This window comes from Lycium ferocissimum, chromosome 2, assembly GCF_029784015.1.
Source record: "Lycium ferocissimum isolate CSIRO_LF1 chromosome 2, AGI_CSIRO_Lferr_CH_V1, whole genome shotgun sequence".
NCBI lineage: Eukaryota > Viridiplantae > Streptophyta > Magnoliopsida > Solanales > Solanaceae > Lycium > Lycium ferocissimum.
The window spans coordinates 36,750,912-36,771,595 of NC_081343.1; the positions used below are offsets into that span (position 1 = coordinate 36,750,912).

The following is a 20,684-nucleotide window of genomic DNA, read 5'->3' on the forward strand; positions in this document are numbered from 1 at the left end:
CATGAATCCAAATTCATTTATTCAAAGAAACAACTATGAGATTTACCTAAAAAAGTTGTACTTTTTATAAACTTTATTCACTTGATAAAGCTTATATATCATGAAAATTATAGCTCCCACAATAAAATGGTAATAACAGATTAATTATAAGTTGGAAAAGGTCTTTCCTAATCATAGGGAAAAAAAATGAAAGAGAAATACCATTAAAAACCGAAAACCCAAGTCAAACCAAACCAAACCGATAGATATGTATTATATTCGGTTTGGTTTGGTTTGAATTTACTCCCTCCGTCTCAAAAAGATTGTCTTAGTTAGACTTGGCACAGAGTTTAAGAAATAAAGGAAGATTTTGAAATGTGTGGTCCAAAACAAGCCTTAGATATTTGCGTGGCTGTAAATCATCTCATATCGTTAAATTATTTCTAAATATGTAGGTACAATCTTTTTTACAAACTAAAAAAAAAAAGATAATCTTTTTTGGCATGTATGAAGGAGTAATAATTAAAAAACCGACTAATTAATTTGATTTTAATTTTAACCAAAAACCGACCCAAACCGATCGATGAACACCCTCACCTAACTTCCTTGGCCAACATTTAAATCGCAAAAGGGAACTCGATTCTCATTTCTGTCATTCTGTTCTTGTCTTTTTAATAATAATATAGAATAAAAAGAATAAATCCAAACATTAAAAAGTTAATAAAAACAAACTGTTTTAAATTAAAATCTCAAGTCCCATTACTTCTGATGCCACATAAATTGAAATAGAAATAGAAGAAATAGTTAATTAATGGTTAGATAACTGGATTATCCAACCAGCCGGTATAAATACACTTACACATCACATCACATAACATGGCCCGTCTTTTTGGTTTTCAGTTTTGTCATCTTTTATAAAAGCAAATATATTCAGTTCAGCCTTATTTTAATTTCCAGCTGAAAAGCCAACGTCTCTCCTTCTCCTCCAACTCCATACACCAAAACCAAGAAAACAAATGCCATTTTCAGCTTTGAGCTATTCCTAGTATTTCCTGCTAAAGTATATTGCTGTTTTTGGGGGATCAATGGGTGGTTGCACATCAAAACAACCCTCCCAAGAACACCCCAATGATCTTTACGCTCCCAATGAAAATGCTATTCCAGTTGAAGCTAAACCCGAAACTGAAGCCGGTAAAAAGTCTCCGTTTTTCCCATTCTACAGTCCAAGTCCAGCACATTCTTTATTCTCTAAAAAGTCATCTCCGGGGAATCCTACTCCCCGGAGATTCTTTCAACCGCCATCTCCGGCCAAACACATACGTGCTCTGCTGGCACGACGACAAGGTTCAGTGAAACCAAATGTAATTCTTGAGGGCAATGAATATGAGGGACTTGATAAGAGTTTTGGGTTTTTGAAGAATTTTGGAAATAAGTATGAAGTTGGTGAGGAAATTGGGAGAGGGCATTTTGGGTATACTTGTAAAGCTTACTTCAAGAAAGGTGCTCAACTTAAGGGACAGGAACTTGCTGTTAAAGTCATACCAAAAGCAAAGGTTTGGAGTTTTTGTATACTTTACTATTTAGTCCGTTTAAAAAAGAATGTCCTTTCCTTTTCTTACAACTTATAATTATAATTTTTTACGTGACATGTTTAAGACCACATGCAGAGGCGGATCTAGAATTTGAAGGCGGCGGGTGTCACTATTTTCTTCAATGTACATCTTGTTAGAAACATATATTTGGGTCGGGTCCATCTCTTTTTAATTTATTCGGGTCAAATTAATAGGCTTTTTTTTATTTGCAAATATAAAAATTACATCTCAAAAATCAAGAAACGAACATAATTAGCATCTTAAACAAGGAATCACACTCATTAACACCCATTAACAATAGAAGTAAAATCAATATTTTCACCAGGGACTTGCATCTCTTATGTATATTAAAAAAAATGAATTTGCACAAGTAAAATAACATCTTCAATAAGAGAATTAAACCAATCAAAATAAGAAAAATAATAGAAAAACTCTTCAATAGGTAAATACACCCCATAAGTAAATGTAGAATTAGATAAACTACAAGTTCTCAAAAATAAATCATAAATTTCATGTTTTTTCTAAGCAGTGATTACGAAATTTCCATCACAATTTAAGTAGTAAAAGTGATTTAAATTGAAATTATACGTACTCTAATTCATTTCTCATTTTATTATTAAGTACTCCAATTCATTTCTCATGTTATTTATTACTTATTAAGAGTGTCCCAAGTCAAATCTAGACAAGTAAACATGGACGGAGGGAGTAATAAACAAAAGAAATTATAAAAAAAAAAAATTGAATTTTGATCCAATCCAAAATTTCCATTGAGACCCAAATTTTTCGATTTAAATACTCACATATTTGAGATTAAGAGAAATGCTTAATTTAAGGGATTTTGAAATTTCTATCTGTGTTCTTGCTAGAGCTCACAGATAAAATAATAGAAAAGAGGAAAGGCAATATAAATAATAAAAAGATAAATAGAAAATTGAGAGGGCCGAAAAGGGAATTACTGGTACAAAGGAAGTAAAAAGCGCAAAAAAAATAGGAGTCGAAAAATATTCAAGATAGATTCAAACTTGTGTCAGCCAGCCGTGACACCTTTGTCTAATTTACGATTGGGGGTGGCAGGATCAAATATTTAACCTAATTTAAGCAAATTACAACATAAATATATAAAAAATTTATTAATCAAGAGGGTGCCATGCCACCCCCACCCTAAAGGGTGGATTCGCCTCTGACCACATGATGGTTATTTTGGTACATTTTATATATTTTTAGTTTAAGATCACAAAATTCAAAAGTATACTTTACTTTTTTAAACTCCGTACCAAGTCAAAACCAGACAATCAAATTGAGTATAGTTTTCATTTTGTATGAAGTTGGGTGATTTGTTTGATCTTTGAGTTTGTGGTTAATTGAATTAGCTTTGCTTACTGCTTCTTGGTTTATAGTGGTTAGATCTGCTTAGTAGGGAGTAGTCTTTGATCCACCTTTGTTAATACTCCCTCGATATGAAGTTTAATTATTACTCCCTACGTCACAATTTAAGTGTCTTACTTTTCTTTTTGGTCTGTCATAAAAAGGGTGCCCCTTTCTATATTTATTAAGTTTACAATTCAAACATCTACGTGACAAGTTTAAAACCACAAGGTTCAAACGACATTTTAATATATTACACACATCTTTTATTCAAGATCACAAGATTCAAAAATATCTTTTTATTTCTTAAACTTTGTGTACAGTCAAATTAAGACACTTAAATTGCTACGGAGGAAGTAATTGAAAATGTCTAAAATGTTAGGTTAATAGGAAAAACATCCCAGTAAAGCAAAAGTTTGAATAATTAAATGGTGTCTAATATTTTGGAATGGTCCAAAATAGAAAAAATAGAGGGAGTATTATTTTTGTCTCTTATTTCTATTCTTCCTGATGTAAAGTTTAAATCTTTTTGAGTTTGGAAGAATGCTGAATCCAGTAACTGTGAATTAGGGATAACTTGTAAACCTTATCAAATGGATCCTTCATGTACTGTTTGTCTCGGGTTGGCTGATTATGTAAGTTCGGAGCTGATAAAGCGAGGAAAGGAGGAAGCCACATGCAGCTTGTAATATATTGGCATGATTTTTGGTGTTTCTAATTAATCTTAAAGATCCTATGAATTTTCGTAGGAAGCACATTTATCGTTTGCAGACCACTAGAGTTTTGAGACTAATGAAATGTTATTTGTTCAATTCTCCATTTGATGCACTAAAAGTAGCATTAACTGTGATCCCCCTCCCCCGGGGGGTGGGGGGAGCTTTGGTCTGGTGGTAAAAGCGCAACATGTGATGTGTGAGTTAGACGTACGTCAGGGATTCGAACCCTGCCTCAAACAAAAGCCTGGCATGTAAGTGAAGGTAGAGGGGCAGACCCATTATCCACCAAGTTTATATGTGTTAAGAAAAGAGTAGCATTAACTGTGAACAAATAAATATTTTACCCTGTGTTTGGGGGAATTGGACAAGTTTGGGCAGCTGAGTGGAGTAAAAGAGGAGGGGTAGAAAGTAGGCAGAAGTAAATCAAATCCCCTTAAGTTTCTGAACTTCGAAAAGTAAATGGAGAGAAGGAGCTAATCTGTTATATTTGCCTTCCAGTTGCACCAAAGTTGTGGAAGAGGTCATCACAAGGTAGTAAAGCAACCAGCTCCGACCAATCCCTTTTTCCCCTCCCTTCAACAACATTCATATCATAGAGTTTACAGGTTCATATTGCTTAACAAGTGCATTATGAATTTCTATTATGAGAGAGGCAAAAAGCTTCTTTAATAATGCTCATGATAAGTTCAAATCCCAGCAGAGGCAAAAACACACTATGGTTATTTTAAAAAATGCTTATGATTGCTCTATCTATATCATCAGGGTCAGCTGGCATTATGTAAGGTGGACCTTTTTTATGCTCCTGTAGTTGGAATCATTAGTCTTTTATTTTTGAAAGATGCATTTATCAGAATATTTTGCATGCATGTTTCTCTCACCAGTTTGGTGGAAAATAACTGCTGTTGGCCAGTACTTATCTCAAAAAAATAGAAGAAAGAAAATTGGTGTTGATTAAGCTGCATTCTCGTATTTCTGGCATTTTACTTAAGCGTTGACTAAAGTCGGGGCATCTTTGGGTTGTATTTCTTCTCAGTATTTTTCTGAATTATCTGATACTGATCTTTACTTCTCTTTCCAGATGACTACGGCGATAGCCATTGAGGACGTGAGAAGAGAGGTGAAGATATTAAGAGCTTTAACGGGACATGACAATCTAGTAAAATTTTATGATGCATACGAAGATCACGAAAATGTCTACATAGTGATGGAGTAAGCTTTAGTCACTCAACTGCTATTGCATTTGTATCTGTTGATGGCATATAGAAGTATACTTTGCATGCATTATCAATCTGGGTCAAGTGGCATCACTAGACAGTTTCTTTCTTTAATGTTTCAGTAAAATATGGGTTTGATTATCACATTTTTAGTGTGCTGTTTGACTTGCTAATTTTCTTGTTCTCTAGAGCTGATCAATCTCGTTGAATTTCAGGTTATGTGAAGGGGGCGAGCTTTTAGATAGGATACTTTCAAGGTAGTCCTGGTGTTGATATGAATAAAAAATTCTTTTATTTTTCGACCTCATCAGTTTTGACTGTTAGCAATCTTTTTGATGAGATCAAGAGCATGTCAATAGTATTAATAAGTAGCATCCTTCTGTGCTGCAGAGGTGGAAAATACACAGAAAATGATGCAAAAGCTGTGTTGATACAAATATTGAAAGTCGTTGCATTTTGCCATCTCCAAGGTGTGGTGCACCGGGATCTTAAACCAGAGGTGCAAAAGTATAACTTGTTTAAGAAGATTTGCTATCTGCTTTGTTTTCAGCCTTTGTATAACTCTTTCAGCTCTAACTGGACTTTTTAATGGACCAGAATTTCTTGTTCATGTCCAAGGACGAAAATGCACAACTTAAAGCCATAGACTTTGGGTTGTCCGATTTTGTGAAGCCAGGTTCGTCGACTTGCACTCCCGATATTAATGCTAATACTTTGTGCCTCTGGGAACCCCTCCTTGAAGAAAAAGAACATAAATAAAGGAGAAGAAAAAGAAAAGGAACTGGCTGTGAGTAGCTCCACAAACTTGCGATTAACGTGCAAACATATTCTTTTGCAGATGAAAGGCTAAATGATATTGTTGGAAGTGCATATTATGTAGCGCCAGAAGTTCTACACAGATCTTATAGTACAGAGGCTGATGTGTGGAGTATAGGTGTTATTGCATATATCTTGCTGTGTGGCAGCCGTCCCTTTTGGGCTCGAACAGAGTCTGGGATATTTAGGGCCGTTCTCAAAGCTGATCCAGGTTTTGACGAACAGCCTTGGCCAACATTGTCTTCTGAAGCAAAAGACTTTGTGAAACGTCTCTTGAATAAGGATCCACGTAAAAGAATGACAGCAGCACAGGCCTTGGGTGAGTTTCTTGTGTCAACAACTTAGAGAAGGGCAATTCTGTACTTTATTTTTCTGAAACTGCTGGAAGACTTGCTGTCTCAGGTCATCCTTGGATAAAGAACAGTCATGACATAGAAGTGCCTTTGGATATACTGATATTCAAACTCATGAAGACTTACATGCATTCATCTGCTCTTCGGAAAGCTGCTCTACGGGTGGGTGTATGATGCAATAGAAAGCTCTTTTGTTCTCTATTATTATTGAGTAGCTCTGGTGTTTGCTTTCTATTTTTTATTTACTTTTACATTTGACTTTCGTGTGGCTCTAATTTTCCATCATTGGAATTTTTGCAGGCTTTGTCAAAGACTTTGACTGTAGATGAGCTGGTCCATTTGAAGCAGCAGTTTGCACTGCTGGAACCAAACAAAACTGGCACCATAAACTTGGATAACATTAAAGCGGTTTGTCTTCTGAAAAATTCAATAGGTGACTAATCATTTCTACGATTTTGCAAAGGTTCCTGACCTTTAGGATCGTATGATCTCTCCAGGCCCTGATGAAAAATGCAACAGATGCCATGAAGGAGGCACGCATTCATGATTTTGTTGCTTCAGTATGCTCTCTGTCCATCACATTTAGAAATGTTACCTAATTGAACTTGTGATGCTAAATTTTCTTTTCCCTTGTCATGGCAGCTTAATGCACTGCAATACAGAAGGATGGATTTTGAGGAATTCTGTGCTGCTGCATTAAGTGTATATCAGCTTGAGGCTCTTGACCAATGGGAACAACATGCGCGCTGTGCATATGAAATTTTTGAGAAAGATGGCAACAGAGCAATTATGATAGAAGAATTAGCTTCAGTAATTTTGAATTTTCATGCTTATTTATTTTCTAATAATTTTAGTTTTATCTCTCTGTCCTTATCTCCTATAAAAGAATCTCTTTTTTTTACTTCTACTTTTGGGACGGATCGGAACATTATCCTTCTCTGCCTTTCTTTGGAATGACGGGAGCATTACTCCTTTTCCTTCTTTTTTCTTTCTTTTTTCATTTCTTCCTTTTCATTGGGGGAGGACTGGAAGCATGCAAGTAATTAGGAAGAGAACCTAACTGGTACTTTTGAATTGCTGGTTCAGGAACTTGGTCTTGGTCCATCTGTTCCTGTTCACGCTGTTCTTCATGACTGGATCAGACACACTGATGGAAAGCTTAGTTTTCTTGGTTTTGCAAAGTTGTTGCATGGTGTGTCAAGCCGCTCAATAACGAAAATCCAATGATTCCAGCTGCTCGGTTCAGGAAAGTTCAATGAGTCCTTCAGTGCACTCATGCCTCATTTCATTGCTGATGCATTTTTGGCAATTACATGAGTAGCACATGAGTTGGTTAAGATCAACTTCGGCCCCTCTGGAGCTTCATATACCTGCAGTGTTCTGTAATGCAGTTACTTTCAGGACCAGTATGCGGTTCATGAGGGATGAATTCCTAGAAGAGGATGGTTTTATCTAGCATTGACGCCATGGCATATAGAGTAGTTTTTTTTCATGTAAATCAATACTTAGTTTCTGGTTGGTTGCAGGTGAGTCTCTCAGCTGGTTACTGGACACTTATACAAGATTGTTCTAACCTATTAGACTGCCCTAACCCCTACAAATGCATTTGTATGATTGTATCATCATGTTTGTAAACATACCGTTTATAGCTGAAAAAATTCCCTTACTTTCTTGCTTCGCAAACCTCAACCAAACTGGAGTGATGATCGTAGGTTGTACCTGCTAGTACTTGTTTCCTCCTTTGTTCTGTTGATGCTGGGAAAGCTATGAAGTTTTTGAATACATTACTTCCAAAGGTTAGTTTGTTTCGCACCATAGATCCTCTGAAGTTTAGTATCTTTGCTGAATAGCATTCTGATATGTTCCAATCTATCTCACAGTGAACATTGAGATTTAACTCAAAAACATTAGATATGAGATGTCTTTCCGGCGTTTAAACATAAACTTCATCCACGATTTCATTTACGTATGTCCTCAACTACTGGATTCCGCCTCAGGCAGATTAATGCGAATGCAAGTGATAGACAGTAATATCATCACATAAACTTCTTTCTTAGATAAGTGGACCTCATAGAACTGGGTAACAAACAACAATCCAGTGGCACAATAAAAATGTACGAGTTATGAATGAATGTTGACAAAAGAAAACAAAAAGCACTTCAAGCTCCATCACACAGTCCCTTAGATTCCATGGAGCTGCAATAAAGAGTAACTCTCCACTTCAAGCTTTTTAATCCCATTGTCACAGCACCATTGTATGCCAGTCCTCAATGGGTAATGGATCATATAATCACTGAACCGGGCAATTTGCAGTATTGTCCTGCGCTGGGGTTGGTCTTTAATTTTTGTCCCTCAAAATGGTGGTCTTTAACTTTTTCCCTTCGAGGAAGAAATTTGAGCCTTAAGGCAGAATTTGCATGGGCAGAATTCTGTCTTTAAGACAGAAATTTGCAAATTCTGTCCATGAGCTTTCTGCTTGTAAGGCAGAATTTTGCAACTTCTGCCTTGCGAATTTTTTTATTTTTATTTTTTATTTTTACTGAGCTGGGGTTCGAAACCGCAACCTCGGGGTATTAGGCGAAGGGAAAAACTTAAAGACCACCAATTTGAAGGGAAAAAATTAAAGACCACCCCAAATGAAGGACAATCCGCGTAAAAAAAATGGAAAAGGACACTGTGTGTTCACTCAGCCAAACTAATCCCACATTTAACCAATGTTTGGGCTTCATCACACCAGGAGTCCGGTCGGCCCAAATTAATGCCAAAAAATGGCCAGCCGGCCCAACAACCCAAGCGCTTAAAAAAAAAGACTTTTTGTCGCCACAAAAACGTCTCCGCTAAAGGGCTGCTATAGAAAAATCAAACTTTTTAGTGGCAATTAAAAAAGTCGCCACTAAAGGTTAAATATCCCAAAACATGTATAATATGTGTATATTTAGTAAGAAATATCCCAAAATATGTATAATATGTGTATATTTAGTAAGTATATACAAGAATGATACATTTTTATATACATATGTTGGATGTTTAACCTTTAGTGGCGACTTTTTTAATTGCCACTAAAAAGCCTGATTTTTCTTTAGTAGCCCTTAAGTCGCCACAAAATGTCTGGTTTTTTAAAGTGCCTGAACTTTTAGTGGCGACTTTTTAAATAAAAGTCGCCACAAAAGACTTGCTACAAATTTTGGCTAGAGGATGGAAATAGTTTACGGGCTAATTTTTGGGTTTGGGAATAGATGGGCCAACGTGTGGGATTATTTGAGAAAATTACATCATTAGTCAAGGTATTAGACTTATGAACATAGAGCCCGTTTGGATTGGCTTATAAGTTGGCTTATAAATTTTTTTTGACTTTTTTGAGTGTTTGGTAAGCTTACTTAAAGTCATTTTGTGCTTAAAATAAGCTCAAAAAAATAATTGGACCCATTTGACTTAGTTTATCTAAAAAAGCTTATAAAAAATTTGAAAGCAAATTTATAATTTTGAAAAGAGCTTATAAGCCAAAAAAATAAGTTGGACTACCCCAACTTATTTTTTTTTTATAAATTCGCAAACATTTTTAGCCTATAAGCCAATCCAAACGGGCTCATAATTATCACAACTTTTAATGTTCATCAAAAATAGCAGCTTTATCAATTTTTTGGCATAATTAAATACGGCAATTAACCCCACTAGGGATTCATGTCTAAATTTCATCCCACTAATAAGGGATTCACATTTATTCTCTTATTCTTATCTTTATCCTTTATTTTTTCATTTCTCTTTGTTCTTTAACTAAAGTACACCCAATTATTTTTAATTCTCTCTCTTGTTCAATAAACTAATACACCGTAATTACTTAAGAAATTTCACACTCCTGAATCTCAAGTCCCATTTTTACTGATTTTTTGTTGTTCCGACTCTTTCTTAGTACTTTACATGGAATTACACTGAGCATCCACACATACAAAATAATACCTACAATATACGAATATAATTTATTATACGGTGTATAATAAAATTATATGAGTATATAAAATTTTATATATTGTGTATAATCAAATTATACGAGTTATATCTAATTTATTATAATAGGTGTAACAAAATATACTACTAATAATATTCTGTGTATAATATTTTTATTATACTACATATAATAAAAATCGCAAGTCGTATCCAAAAACAAGCCATGAACACTGAAACTATTGTAACTTATGTTCAATATCTCATTCCCATCATGTTCAATCAAAGTTGTGATTTTATTTTTCATGGATATATGAACAATGAAAGGAGACTAGAATAGGAAGAAGTAGAAAAGGTAAAAAGAAAAATGCTGGGAAATTTTTATTCAAAATATGAAGGAAGTATGAAATGGTAAAAAAGTAGTTACAAGTATATGCCTGAACAAAAAGATAGGGATTGACTTTACTCATGCAGAAATGGTTTCCTTATATATAGCAATTTGGTTTACTATAAAACACTTTACCTGCCATGTAAAGTTCATTTAATTTACCTGCTAAGAGAATATAAATATTATTATGTCATTGTCTACTTACGTTTTTTTCCCTTTATTTATGACCCAGGCCATTTGTGTCCTTCCCCCCCCCCCCCCCCCCCCCCAAACCAAAAAAAAGCACTGAACCTTCACTCTAGTTTGACCTTTTGTGGGCTTCAGCCCTGTTAAAGTCACGGGCTAGAAGTCTTCCTTGTCTTCTTAATTACAAGGAGTAATTCTTTGTATTCAAGGAGAAAAAATTCAAAATATTATCCTTGTTGTAAATTAAATTATTATTTTGGATGTCCATAATTTTTAGGTGTAATTTCCACCATTAGTTTGGTAATTAACTCTCACACCTCCATGATCACCCACACCTCCATAACCTTCCCCACAATCTTCCCCATAATTTCAATTGTTAATTTTATATTCACGACACCATTTGATGTTCCTCAATGTATTCCTATAAAAGGTATTGAGAATCAGACACTTGAACACACTTAGAGGAATAAGAAATCTCTCCTCTCTTGTATGTCTTTACATTTATTGTTTGCTCTCACTTTATAACAATCCTTGGTTTATTCATGTAAGGTTTCACTTTCCACCTCATTTTAATGTCTATAACCAACTACATCAGCATTACAGTGAGGTTTGTGGCAATTGAATAATCGACGAATCATAACAGAAAAACATCAATTACTTTCTTTCTTCGCCAGATCTCTCTATTGTTGTGGTTCCTTCACCATTCAACCAAAAAAAAAAAAAAATCAAATTGTTATTAATCAATTTAGGACGTCCAACAAGTTAATTTAGAGAGCATGTCATTATTCCCAGACACCGTGGTGTAAATCATAGTGTCATATTCTCTCTGTACTAGAACAAAAAATAATGTACACTATTTCTGGGATGTCCAAGAATCTAGGTGGAGTCGAGAAAAATGATAAGATCCTATAGTGGAGCCTCTCGTGTCGAAGCAATAACTAACTTTATTAATGAATAATGACATGATATTACAAAAGTTTAGTACATTCAGAATAAAATCTCACGTACTAATGCATTATTGCGGATATAATTAATATTAATCAATAAGGAAAAATATCAAGAAATCAATAAATTATTCCAGATATATAGTACGCTAACCAATTAAAGCATTCTAATAAATAAACTTGCGGGTAGGGGTGTTCATGGTTCGGTTTGAGTCGGTTATCATTTAAAAAATGACCAAATCAACTTATTCGGTTTTTCAAATGTTCAAATCAAATCAAATCAATTAAGTTGGTTTTTCATTGCTTAGGTTTTTGTCGGGTTTTTTGGTTTTTTGTCGGTTTTTATGACAATATATGTCCGACAATATATATCCAAGCACATATTAAATTGACTATTTTCTAGCACAACACTACCAAATCAATTACTCCTATTTGAGAAAAGAAAGAAATATAAACCTAATCAAGTTATATATGTACTTTGTCCAAAAATTTGTATGCATCATCTAAGAATTTATCCAATTTCAAGGAATATAAAAAAAAAAGTTCTTACAATGAATTTGTTTTTGGGCAATAAATTAAAGATCTAGTTGTGATATACCAAGATATCTTGATGAATAATTAAAGGACTCAAAACAAGTTACTTTGAACAAGAAATGGATTTTTAGAATTATCAAAATAACAAATCAAAATAGAAAGTAAATACAAAAATTGGATTACTATAAAGGCAAAAACATATATTATGAATCAAGAGTGCAAAAGATTAATATCGTAAAATTTCAAACTTTTTCTATATATATATATATATATATATATATATATATATATATATATATATATTATCGGTTTGGTTTGGTTATTTTGGTTATTTTTGTAGAGAAATATATCAGAAGAAAACTTAAATCGGGAAGACCTTCTGCTAGCCCAAGATCGTTAACTAAGATCGAAAGATTCAACTAAAGAAGAGGAAGCTTTGGAAATGAAGTGTTTACTTGAATTGCTTTGAAGTGGACTGTGTTGGGTTAACTTGGCTTAATTACAAATGTTCAAGGTCACTCTTATTTATACTTGTCTAGTAATGGTTCTAGATATTATTCTAGATACATCCGTAAGAAAAATCTAGTTACTCTTATCTCCTACCACTATTCTAGACTATCATGATATTATTCTAGATACAAAAGGATCTAGATAATTCTACCCTCAACTACAAATATCTAAGTATCTAGAATTTCTAGACACTTCCTAAGTATCTATATCAAAGATATTACAACATAACTTTCTAGAAACTCTTCTAACTATCTATGATATTTATTCTTCCAAAAAATTACTTTAATTTTTCACACACCCCCTTAAAGTAATTTTTTTGGAAGCTATCCTGAACTTGTCGTGGAAGAACTCAGACGAAGCTTTTGGACATGCCTTGGTGAAGATCTCAATAATACTTTCTCGACACTTCTTCCTTCTTCAAATGATGATGGTTTTCCGCTAATAATTGGGCCTCCAAAGAAACGTGAATATGTCTTGATAAAATTTTCAGCTTTGTAGCGGGCAGACTTGCCACTATTTCTTTTTGGCCTTTGCGAACCACATGACTCATCTTCATGCTGAACTTTACATTCTTGAGTTTCCAGACTCCTCCTTTCTCTTAGCTCCTTAACAATTGTGTTATCCGGAAGCTTTGAGTCGGTGACGATCTGACCATGAATTTCCTTCGAAGCCTCAATACCAGCATAGGATCCACCACTAGATTCCCTTTCCAGCTCCTCAATAAATTGTTTGGCAGCTTCTGAGCCTCCAAAAATCATACCATTTGTATCTCCATCTAAAATTGAGCCTTCAAGGTCAGTCTCTTCATTTAGTTGATCTTTTGCTTCTCCATTTGCTTCTAGTATTTCCTCTGAACCAGTAATTGATCTTGATATGTCAGATGATTGACCAGAGACTTCAACTTTCACTATATCTCCCTTAATGCTTTGTCTGAAAATGTCACCATTGACATGTATAGTTTCAGACACTGCCGGCTCATGTTCTACTTCAACATCCTTCACGTCTAGACTTTTATTACTAGTTTCAGGATCTGCTTCGTTGATTTCCTCAGTAGCAGCTACCACATCACCAGTCTGAACGTCTTCAGAATTTTCTTGCTTCTTGTTGATGACACCAGTACCTTCCTTCTCCACGTGATGGACCGTATTATCGCTGTCACAATGACATCACAACCATTGTTTTCTTGGAAGTTGAAAATTTTAGATTCATCTTCAGTGAGATGGTGCCCACATCCTGAATCCACGATCCAGCCTCTTTCGAAATTGAGAGAAGCCAAGGCGTCTACTACTCGAGTCTCAGCTACGAAGCACCTTCCCTAGTCTTCTTCTTGAGGAGCTCTCTCAGTTTGAGCCATGTTTCTTTCCTTGGCTCGGCAAAATCTTTTTATGTGTCCTACTTCACCACATCGATAACATTTAATAGTCTTCTTACCATTATTAGAAGACTCTTCCTTCTGTCTTGGGGAGCTTGACCCTCATGGAATTGAGAATGTGTCATCTCTCTTGAGCCACTTCGCTTTTATCTTCCTTTAAAATTCCTCTTGTTAGATGCAAGAATATTTCCTTCCCCTTCTTTAGAACATACACTAGCCATCTGTTTGACTAGTAGCTCCTGTGATGACAACAAATTCTCAAACTCCTCCAAGGATGGTTGTTGAGCCCATCATTGAATTGATGTAACAAAAGGAATATATTCTAACTTCAAACCACGAATGATAATTCTTCTCATTCATGCTTCAGAGATAGCCTCATCCGGATTTAATAATGAGATCTCTGAACATAAGTTCTTAATCTTCAAAAAATATTCGGCAATAGAAAGATTACCTTGAATGGTGTTAGCCAATTCATTTTCCAAGATCTGTAGCCGCGTTTCATCCTTCTTATTGAGCAAACGATCAAGGATCCTCCAAATTTCATGAGCTGATTTGCACCTTATAATATGATCAAACAAGTTGTGAGAGATGGACCTCTTCAGGATGAACTCCGCCTTCTCATTAATTTGCTTCCACTTCTTGTATGCTTATTCTTTTTTAAAGTCCGTCATAGGAGAACTTGTGTAACTACCATTAACAACATCCCACAAGGTATGACTCCATACATGTCTTCCATACCTTGTAATTGACCGATTCAACAACTCCATCCCCGGTCCATTAACACGCCGCTAAATCCATTTAGAGAAACCACTGAATCTACCACTAACCCGATCTTGAAATAAAATTCAAGCCAACTACGGCTATGGCTCGATACCATGTAGAGAAATATAGCAAGAAAACTTAAATCGGGAAGACTACAACAAGATCGAAAGATTCAACTAAAGGTAAGTTTTGGAAAGGAAGTGTTTACTTGAATTGCTTTGAAGGATCACAGTTAAGTTAACTTTAATTACAAATGTTCAAGTTTCACTCCTATTTATACTTGTCTAGTGATGGTTCTAGATATTATTCGTATACATCCATGTTAAAAAATCTAGCTTACTCTTATCTCCTACCACTATTCTAGACTATCATGATATTATTCTAGATACAAAAGGATCTAGATAATTCTACCCTCAACTACAAATATCTAAGTATCTAGAATTTCTAGACATTTCCTAAGTATCTATATCAAAGATATTACAACATAACTTTCTAGAAACTCTTCTAAATATCTATGATATTTATTCTTCCAAAAAATTAACTTTAATTTTTCACAATTTTTTACTTAAAATCAAAATCAAATCAAATTTTATCGATTTATAAAATGAAAAATCACAATCAAATCAAATCAAATTAAAAAATGTCGGTTTTTTTCGTCTTATTGGTTCAATTTTTTATTTGGTTTGGTTTTCGATTTTCCGTAAACAACTCTACTTGCGGATAAGAGAGATCTGAATCTAATCATTTAGATTGCGTTAGGCGACAAAAACAATATTATTGGCGGACCACAAAATGACGGCTAATTCTTTTCCTTTGGTCCAATATCGTAAGTCACATTTCATAAACATATCGTTATGTCATTTTACTGGGGCCGGCTTCTGCCCTGTTTTTTGGCCTTTAAGACAATACGTTTGCGTTAGCCGTTAAGTAATGATTGAAGGAATTAAATTGCAAATGACAGAGTAATGTACGAAAAAGTGCTTTTGTGTGTTCTTCAATAGGACACGAATCCCCCTTATTACCGTGCAACACCTGTCCCCCCCACCATATGCCTTTTCTCTAATTGGATTCGTTAAAAAAAAAAAAAAAAAAAAAAAAACAAACAAACAAACAAACAAACAAACTTATTTACTTCCTTTGTCTTAATTCATATGGCACACTTTCTTTTTTAATTTATCCAAAAAAGAATGTCACATTTTTATATTTAGAAACAATTTAACTTTATGAGATGATTTACAGTCACACATTTACCTAAAGCTTGTTTTGGACCAATCCTTTCTTTCTTAATTTCTGTGACTAGTCAAATAGTGTCGCATAAATTGGGATGAAGGTGATATATGTTTTTCTAAAAGGTTTTAACTTACATACGTACGTGTATACTTAAGCATGTATAACGCGAGCTAATACACATAGAGGTGTTTGGATTAGCCTTTAGTGGGAATAGTGTGACTTCTCTTGTTTTATACATAAGAAATGCGTGCATAAAGGAGATCTCCTTTCCTTTTATTCATAGCGTAATACACATTGAGATGTCGATGACATTCCTTTAGATTCTCACATATTTATTTTTTATATAACGAACAAATTATTTGAATAAATAAGGGATAAGGACACAAATGGCCAACCGGGTGAAATTGTTGACACCCGGTGGCCCAAGAATTTTAAAAGTCATTTTTAGCCTTTTCAAAATAATTCCATTTTCTAGCCATGTTTCAAATAATCCCAAAGATATGTATATAAACTGTATCATTTCTGTATATGTATCACTACTTTATATGTATAGAAAACGTATTATACGTATAGAAACTGTATCATTGTTGTATAGAAGATGTATCACTACTGTATATGTATAGAAAATGTATTAAACGTATAGAAACCGTATCATTGTTGTATAGAAGATGTATCACTACTGTATATGTATAGAAAAATGTATCACACATATAGAAACTGTATCATTGTTGTATAGGAGATGTATCACCACTGTATATGTTTAGAAAAAATGTATCATGCGTACAGAAATTGTATGATTATCATATAGAATATGAATCCCTAAAGTATATGTATAGAAAATATATCATTGTTGTATAATTTGTGTATAATAAATGTATAATCAACGTTTAATTTCTGTTTAATAAATGCATACTTACTAATTATACACGTTTTGAGATATTTCTTGAAGGTTCAATTAACGTATACTTACTAATTATACACATATTATACATGTTTTGTGATATTTTTTGAAGGTTCAATCCCTAAAGTCCTGTTCTTTTGTTAGCGAACCTTTTAGTAACGACTTTAGTCACCACAAAAAGTCTGAATTCTTTTTGTAGTGTGGGCTGGGCGGCTAGCACCCGGGAATGGTATGAGCCAAACGGCCAGCTCGGGTATTAAGCCCAAAATGGGGCCTTTTTGGGCTTTTCTTTTGGGCAGGTGGTTTCACCGTATCTTTTTCCCAATAAAGTAAGTCAAACAATAACATGATAATGTATAATTGGTGAAATTACACCGATTGTAAAAGAAAATTACATTATTAGTGTATACAAGTTAAATCCAACTTTTATTACATTGCCAAACCAAATTGAATGTCGCAATATATATTGCCACAATTAATCACTCACACTTTAATAACCAAAATGTCTATGTTTACATTTCACATTCACAACAGTCCTTTTTGTGATTTATAAGCACAACAATGGTAATGATGCAGTTTACCTTACGTATCATGCCAATTTGTAGTTGACAAAAACTATAATAAAGTAAAAAAAGAAGGATATATCACACCTTTACAAGCCAGAAATACAAGTTGTTCCTTTGAACTACATGTATCTTTGATTGGAGGGATGAAGATCAATCTCTTGGGTCCATGCGGATCGATCTTGAATGTGCAAATGCCAGTAGGTCTGGGCCAGCCCATCTGGGTCCATCCACCCCTCCCCGGCGCCACCGCTGGTTTGTTGGTGCTGTTGTTCCCCAACCAACAACCTCTGTTGTGAACTTGATGATGCCATTCTGCATATTTCAATTTATACTATAGTCAAGATTTAAGTTTTAATATTGTCAGGTGACGTTAAGGTAAGTACAAGTTATTTGGTTACCTGAAAAGAAAATTAATATCTAGTACTAGTAGTAATTACAAGTAATATATAATTACATGTTTAGTGGTACAAATCTTTATATTGTCCGTATAATTAAATCATACCAACAATATTTAATTTCAGGTCGTTTACCTCCATATTACCAATATGTAATGTACAATTTGTACTTTATTAGGCTAATATTAGCATGCATGGAGCTTATTCATTCGCTTGGGAGGAACAAACAAGCACTTTCTGGAAGTTAAGTCTGAAATCTCAGTATTAGCTTGGGCAATCAAGACAAAAACAAAGTTAACTTTCCCTCATAAAGCTAGCTATCTAGTGATCTCAAGAATCGTCTAATTTATGAACTCCTTCAAAATTTACGTTACTGTCTCAGGAAGACTGCAAGTTTTTAATAGTACTATAGCCAGATGGCACAATGCAATCCAAAAGGCAAAATAGATTCCAAGAAGATATCCTAACTTTGCCAGGAATGAGTTGTCATTGTTCCATAGGTAAATACAGCCATAAGATTCCTGCATCTTGTGGTAGGAGGAATGTCGAATCCTGGAGAGGCAGTTTGAGAAATTCTAGAGGAAATTAAACAATCCAAGTGGGCATATATTAAAAAAGTCGTAAAGCAAACAGACTAACCTGGGTGTGCCTACGATACCATGGATGACGACATGCGCCACGTGTACTCCAAGAGGTTGAAACTCCTTTGCTAGACATTGAGATAAGGCTCTCATTGCAAACTTTCCACAGCCTGACATATTTTTTTTGCCTCACTTTTGTATCATCAATCAAATTGAGTTGTAGATTTCAAGTGCAACAAAATGAGAACAGTTAAACAAAATCAAATCATCAAACCAAGAAAATTATCACGTACATATATCAGAATAACCGGCAATGCCACTAAGAGAAGCTGAACAACCAGTGAAAAGAATTGTCCCTCTTCCTCTTTCCACCATACCTGGAAGTACCTGAGATTTTTAATTCCAAAATGGCCCAAGGATCATTATTGAACTGACCAGGAGTCAACTCAAAAATTTCAAGTATATTAGATTGGGCAATGCACCAAAAATTAACTCGATTGATCCAATTACCAAATCAATAGCAATGAATATTGAGTTCAACGTCTAAATATTGATAGTGGAAAAATAATTTTTATATTATCAGATCACTTAAAATATTTACAGGTAATGTGTTCACAGTGACTCGAAAAATAAATCATGTTTCGTGCTACAACAAATTAAACTGCACTAAGTACCTAGAAATTTTTATAGTTGGCATCAAAGGGGGATCTAGTAGTATGATGCGAGTTTATTTAAACCATAACTTATAGCCTAGACATCGATTTATTTGTGCAAAACCTACTAAAATTGCTGAAAATATTGAAATCTAGAACTCAAACAAGGTGATGGAGTTAGTAATTAGAACCCAAATCCTGAATCCATAGAATTAAAATCTCGAATTCGCCTCTGATTCGCATACATAGGTTAATCCATGAACATAATTAGCAATATGTGTACTATAAAAAAATTTGAGACCTGTTGAGCGCAGTGAAAGGCGCCGACGGAGGAGACAGCAAGAGATTTCTCAAAGTGTTCAACTTTAATGTCAGTGAAGTTAGTAGGGTGCCAAGATGTTGGCTGGTATGCATTGTAAACCAAAACTTCCACAAACCCAAGTGATAGAACTCCCTCAAATGCCTCTCTTATGCTTCGAGAATCTGAACAATCTATCCTGATCGCAAACACCTGCGCTTTCTCTTCTCGAGCTATCTCATCAGCAAATCTTGATAATCTACCTGTTCCAGTAAATTGCACTATATATCACCATATTGCTTTATCGCCAAATGCGAGCTTTCTAGTTAGCTATACCAAGTGATAGAAGCAAATCTACGATACATTTCAGTATCTTCAGAATGAGAGTGTTTTATTCTATGTATAATGTTTACCCTTTTTTTTTCCATTTTTTTTTTTCACATGTATATATATTATTCGAGCCCAAAACAAGAAATCAGTTGAACTCATAGAAAGGACTCTAGATCCAGAGATGTAAGAAAGAGAGGTTGATAGGGAAGAGTACTAACCTAAGTCACGGGCGAGGATAGCAACAGTATAGCCTTCATGGGCGAACTTACGAGCGATAGAACGGCCGAGTTTCGGCCCCACACCAACAATGGCAGCAATGCCTCTTGATGAGGCTGAACTCGCCATGTTCCGCATCTTCTAATTTAGCCCTCAATATCTCTCGTTTCAATTTTATCGGATGTCCCAAATGTCGGTGTCTATGGACATAGATAAATTCACCACAAAATCAAATGCTTCTTAATTAATCCAGTTTCTTTCTTCTTCTCTTCTTGATCGTGTAGATAGAACTCAAGAGTTACCTGGGGGATATGATTCTGAACTTTGCTGCCTCCTACAGTAACAACAAGTGTAGGATTAATTTGCAAGTTTCTACAAATGCAAGCGATAATCCGATAGATATTTATGTGGCGTACAACAAGCTTTACCTCTTTGGCAAGCTCGTACGTGTACTATATAAAAAAACATGGACAAAAATACTGCACAGTGCTTACTAGCTAATGATTGCGCTACTGACAAGCATGAATCGCATTAATAACTGCCCATGGCCCCCATGCTAAAAGTCAATAGTACAACAGTATCAACTGGAGAAAAACTCCTAACTTGTTATGGGATTTCATAACATCATCGTAACTTTTTGCAGTGAAGTATTTACTTTTCTAATCCCTCCCGATCAATTTATGTGAACCTATATTGATGGATGCGGAATTTAGGAAAAAAAAATTTAAAAAAATTGTGTTCAAATAAAAACATCAATTTTAAGTTTAAAGGAAAAAATTAAGTTATATTATTTTCGTATTTAGGGAGAGATCATTTTTTTCAAAATAGACCAAAAGAAAAT

The 20,684-nt window shown here is 34.5% G+C and overlaps 2 protein-coding genes across 4 annotated transcripts; one reads left to right on the forward strand and one right to left on the reverse strand.

Annotated features, from left to right (window-relative positions):
- The first annotated feature begins 865 nt into the window (after nucleotides 1-865).
- LOC132036032 (CDPK-related protein kinase-like) lies at nucleotides 866-7,711 on the forward strand. Of its 3 annotated transcripts, XM_059426263.1 has the most exons (11): nucleotides 869-1,532; nucleotides 4,731-4,861; nucleotides 5,082-5,123; nucleotides 5,257-5,365; nucleotides 5,464-5,542; nucleotides 5,705-6,001; nucleotides 6,085-6,197; nucleotides 6,336-6,443; nucleotides 6,533-6,595; nucleotides 6,678-6,845; nucleotides 7,122-7,711. In XM_059426263.1, exons 1-11 carry the CDS (start codon nucleotides 1,065-1,067, stop codon nucleotides 7,260-7,262), a joined length of 1,719 nt encoding a protein of 572 aa, XP_059282246.1. In that variant the 5' UTR covers nucleotides 869-1,064; the 3' UTR covers nucleotides 7,263-7,711. The 3 variants fall into 3 exon arrangements, with proteins under 3 accessions (XP_059282239.1, XP_059282252.1, XP_059282246.1); XM_059426256.1 differs by having other exon boundaries at nucleotides 866-1,532; nucleotides 6,678-7,264; XM_059426269.1 differs by lacking the exon at nucleotides 6,678-6,845 and having other exon boundaries at nucleotides 867-1,532.
- A 9,540-nt stretch (nucleotides 7,712-17,251) lies between these two features.
- LOC132036051 (uncharacterized) lies at nucleotides 17,252-20,471 on the reverse strand. The gene is made up of 5 exons (XM_059426282.1): nucleotides 19,846-20,471; nucleotides 19,301-19,560; nucleotides 18,640-18,733; nucleotides 18,405-18,516; nucleotides 17,252-17,682 (listed from the first exon to the last, which is right to left on the reverse strand). Exons 1-5 carry the CDS (start codon nucleotides 19,979-19,981, stop codon nucleotides 17,490-17,492), a joined length of 795 nt encoding a protein of 264 aa, XP_059282265.1. The 5' UTR covers nucleotides 19,982-20,471; the 3' UTR covers nucleotides 17,252-17,489.
- Between the last annotated feature and the right edge of the window lie 213 nt (nucleotides 20,472-20,684).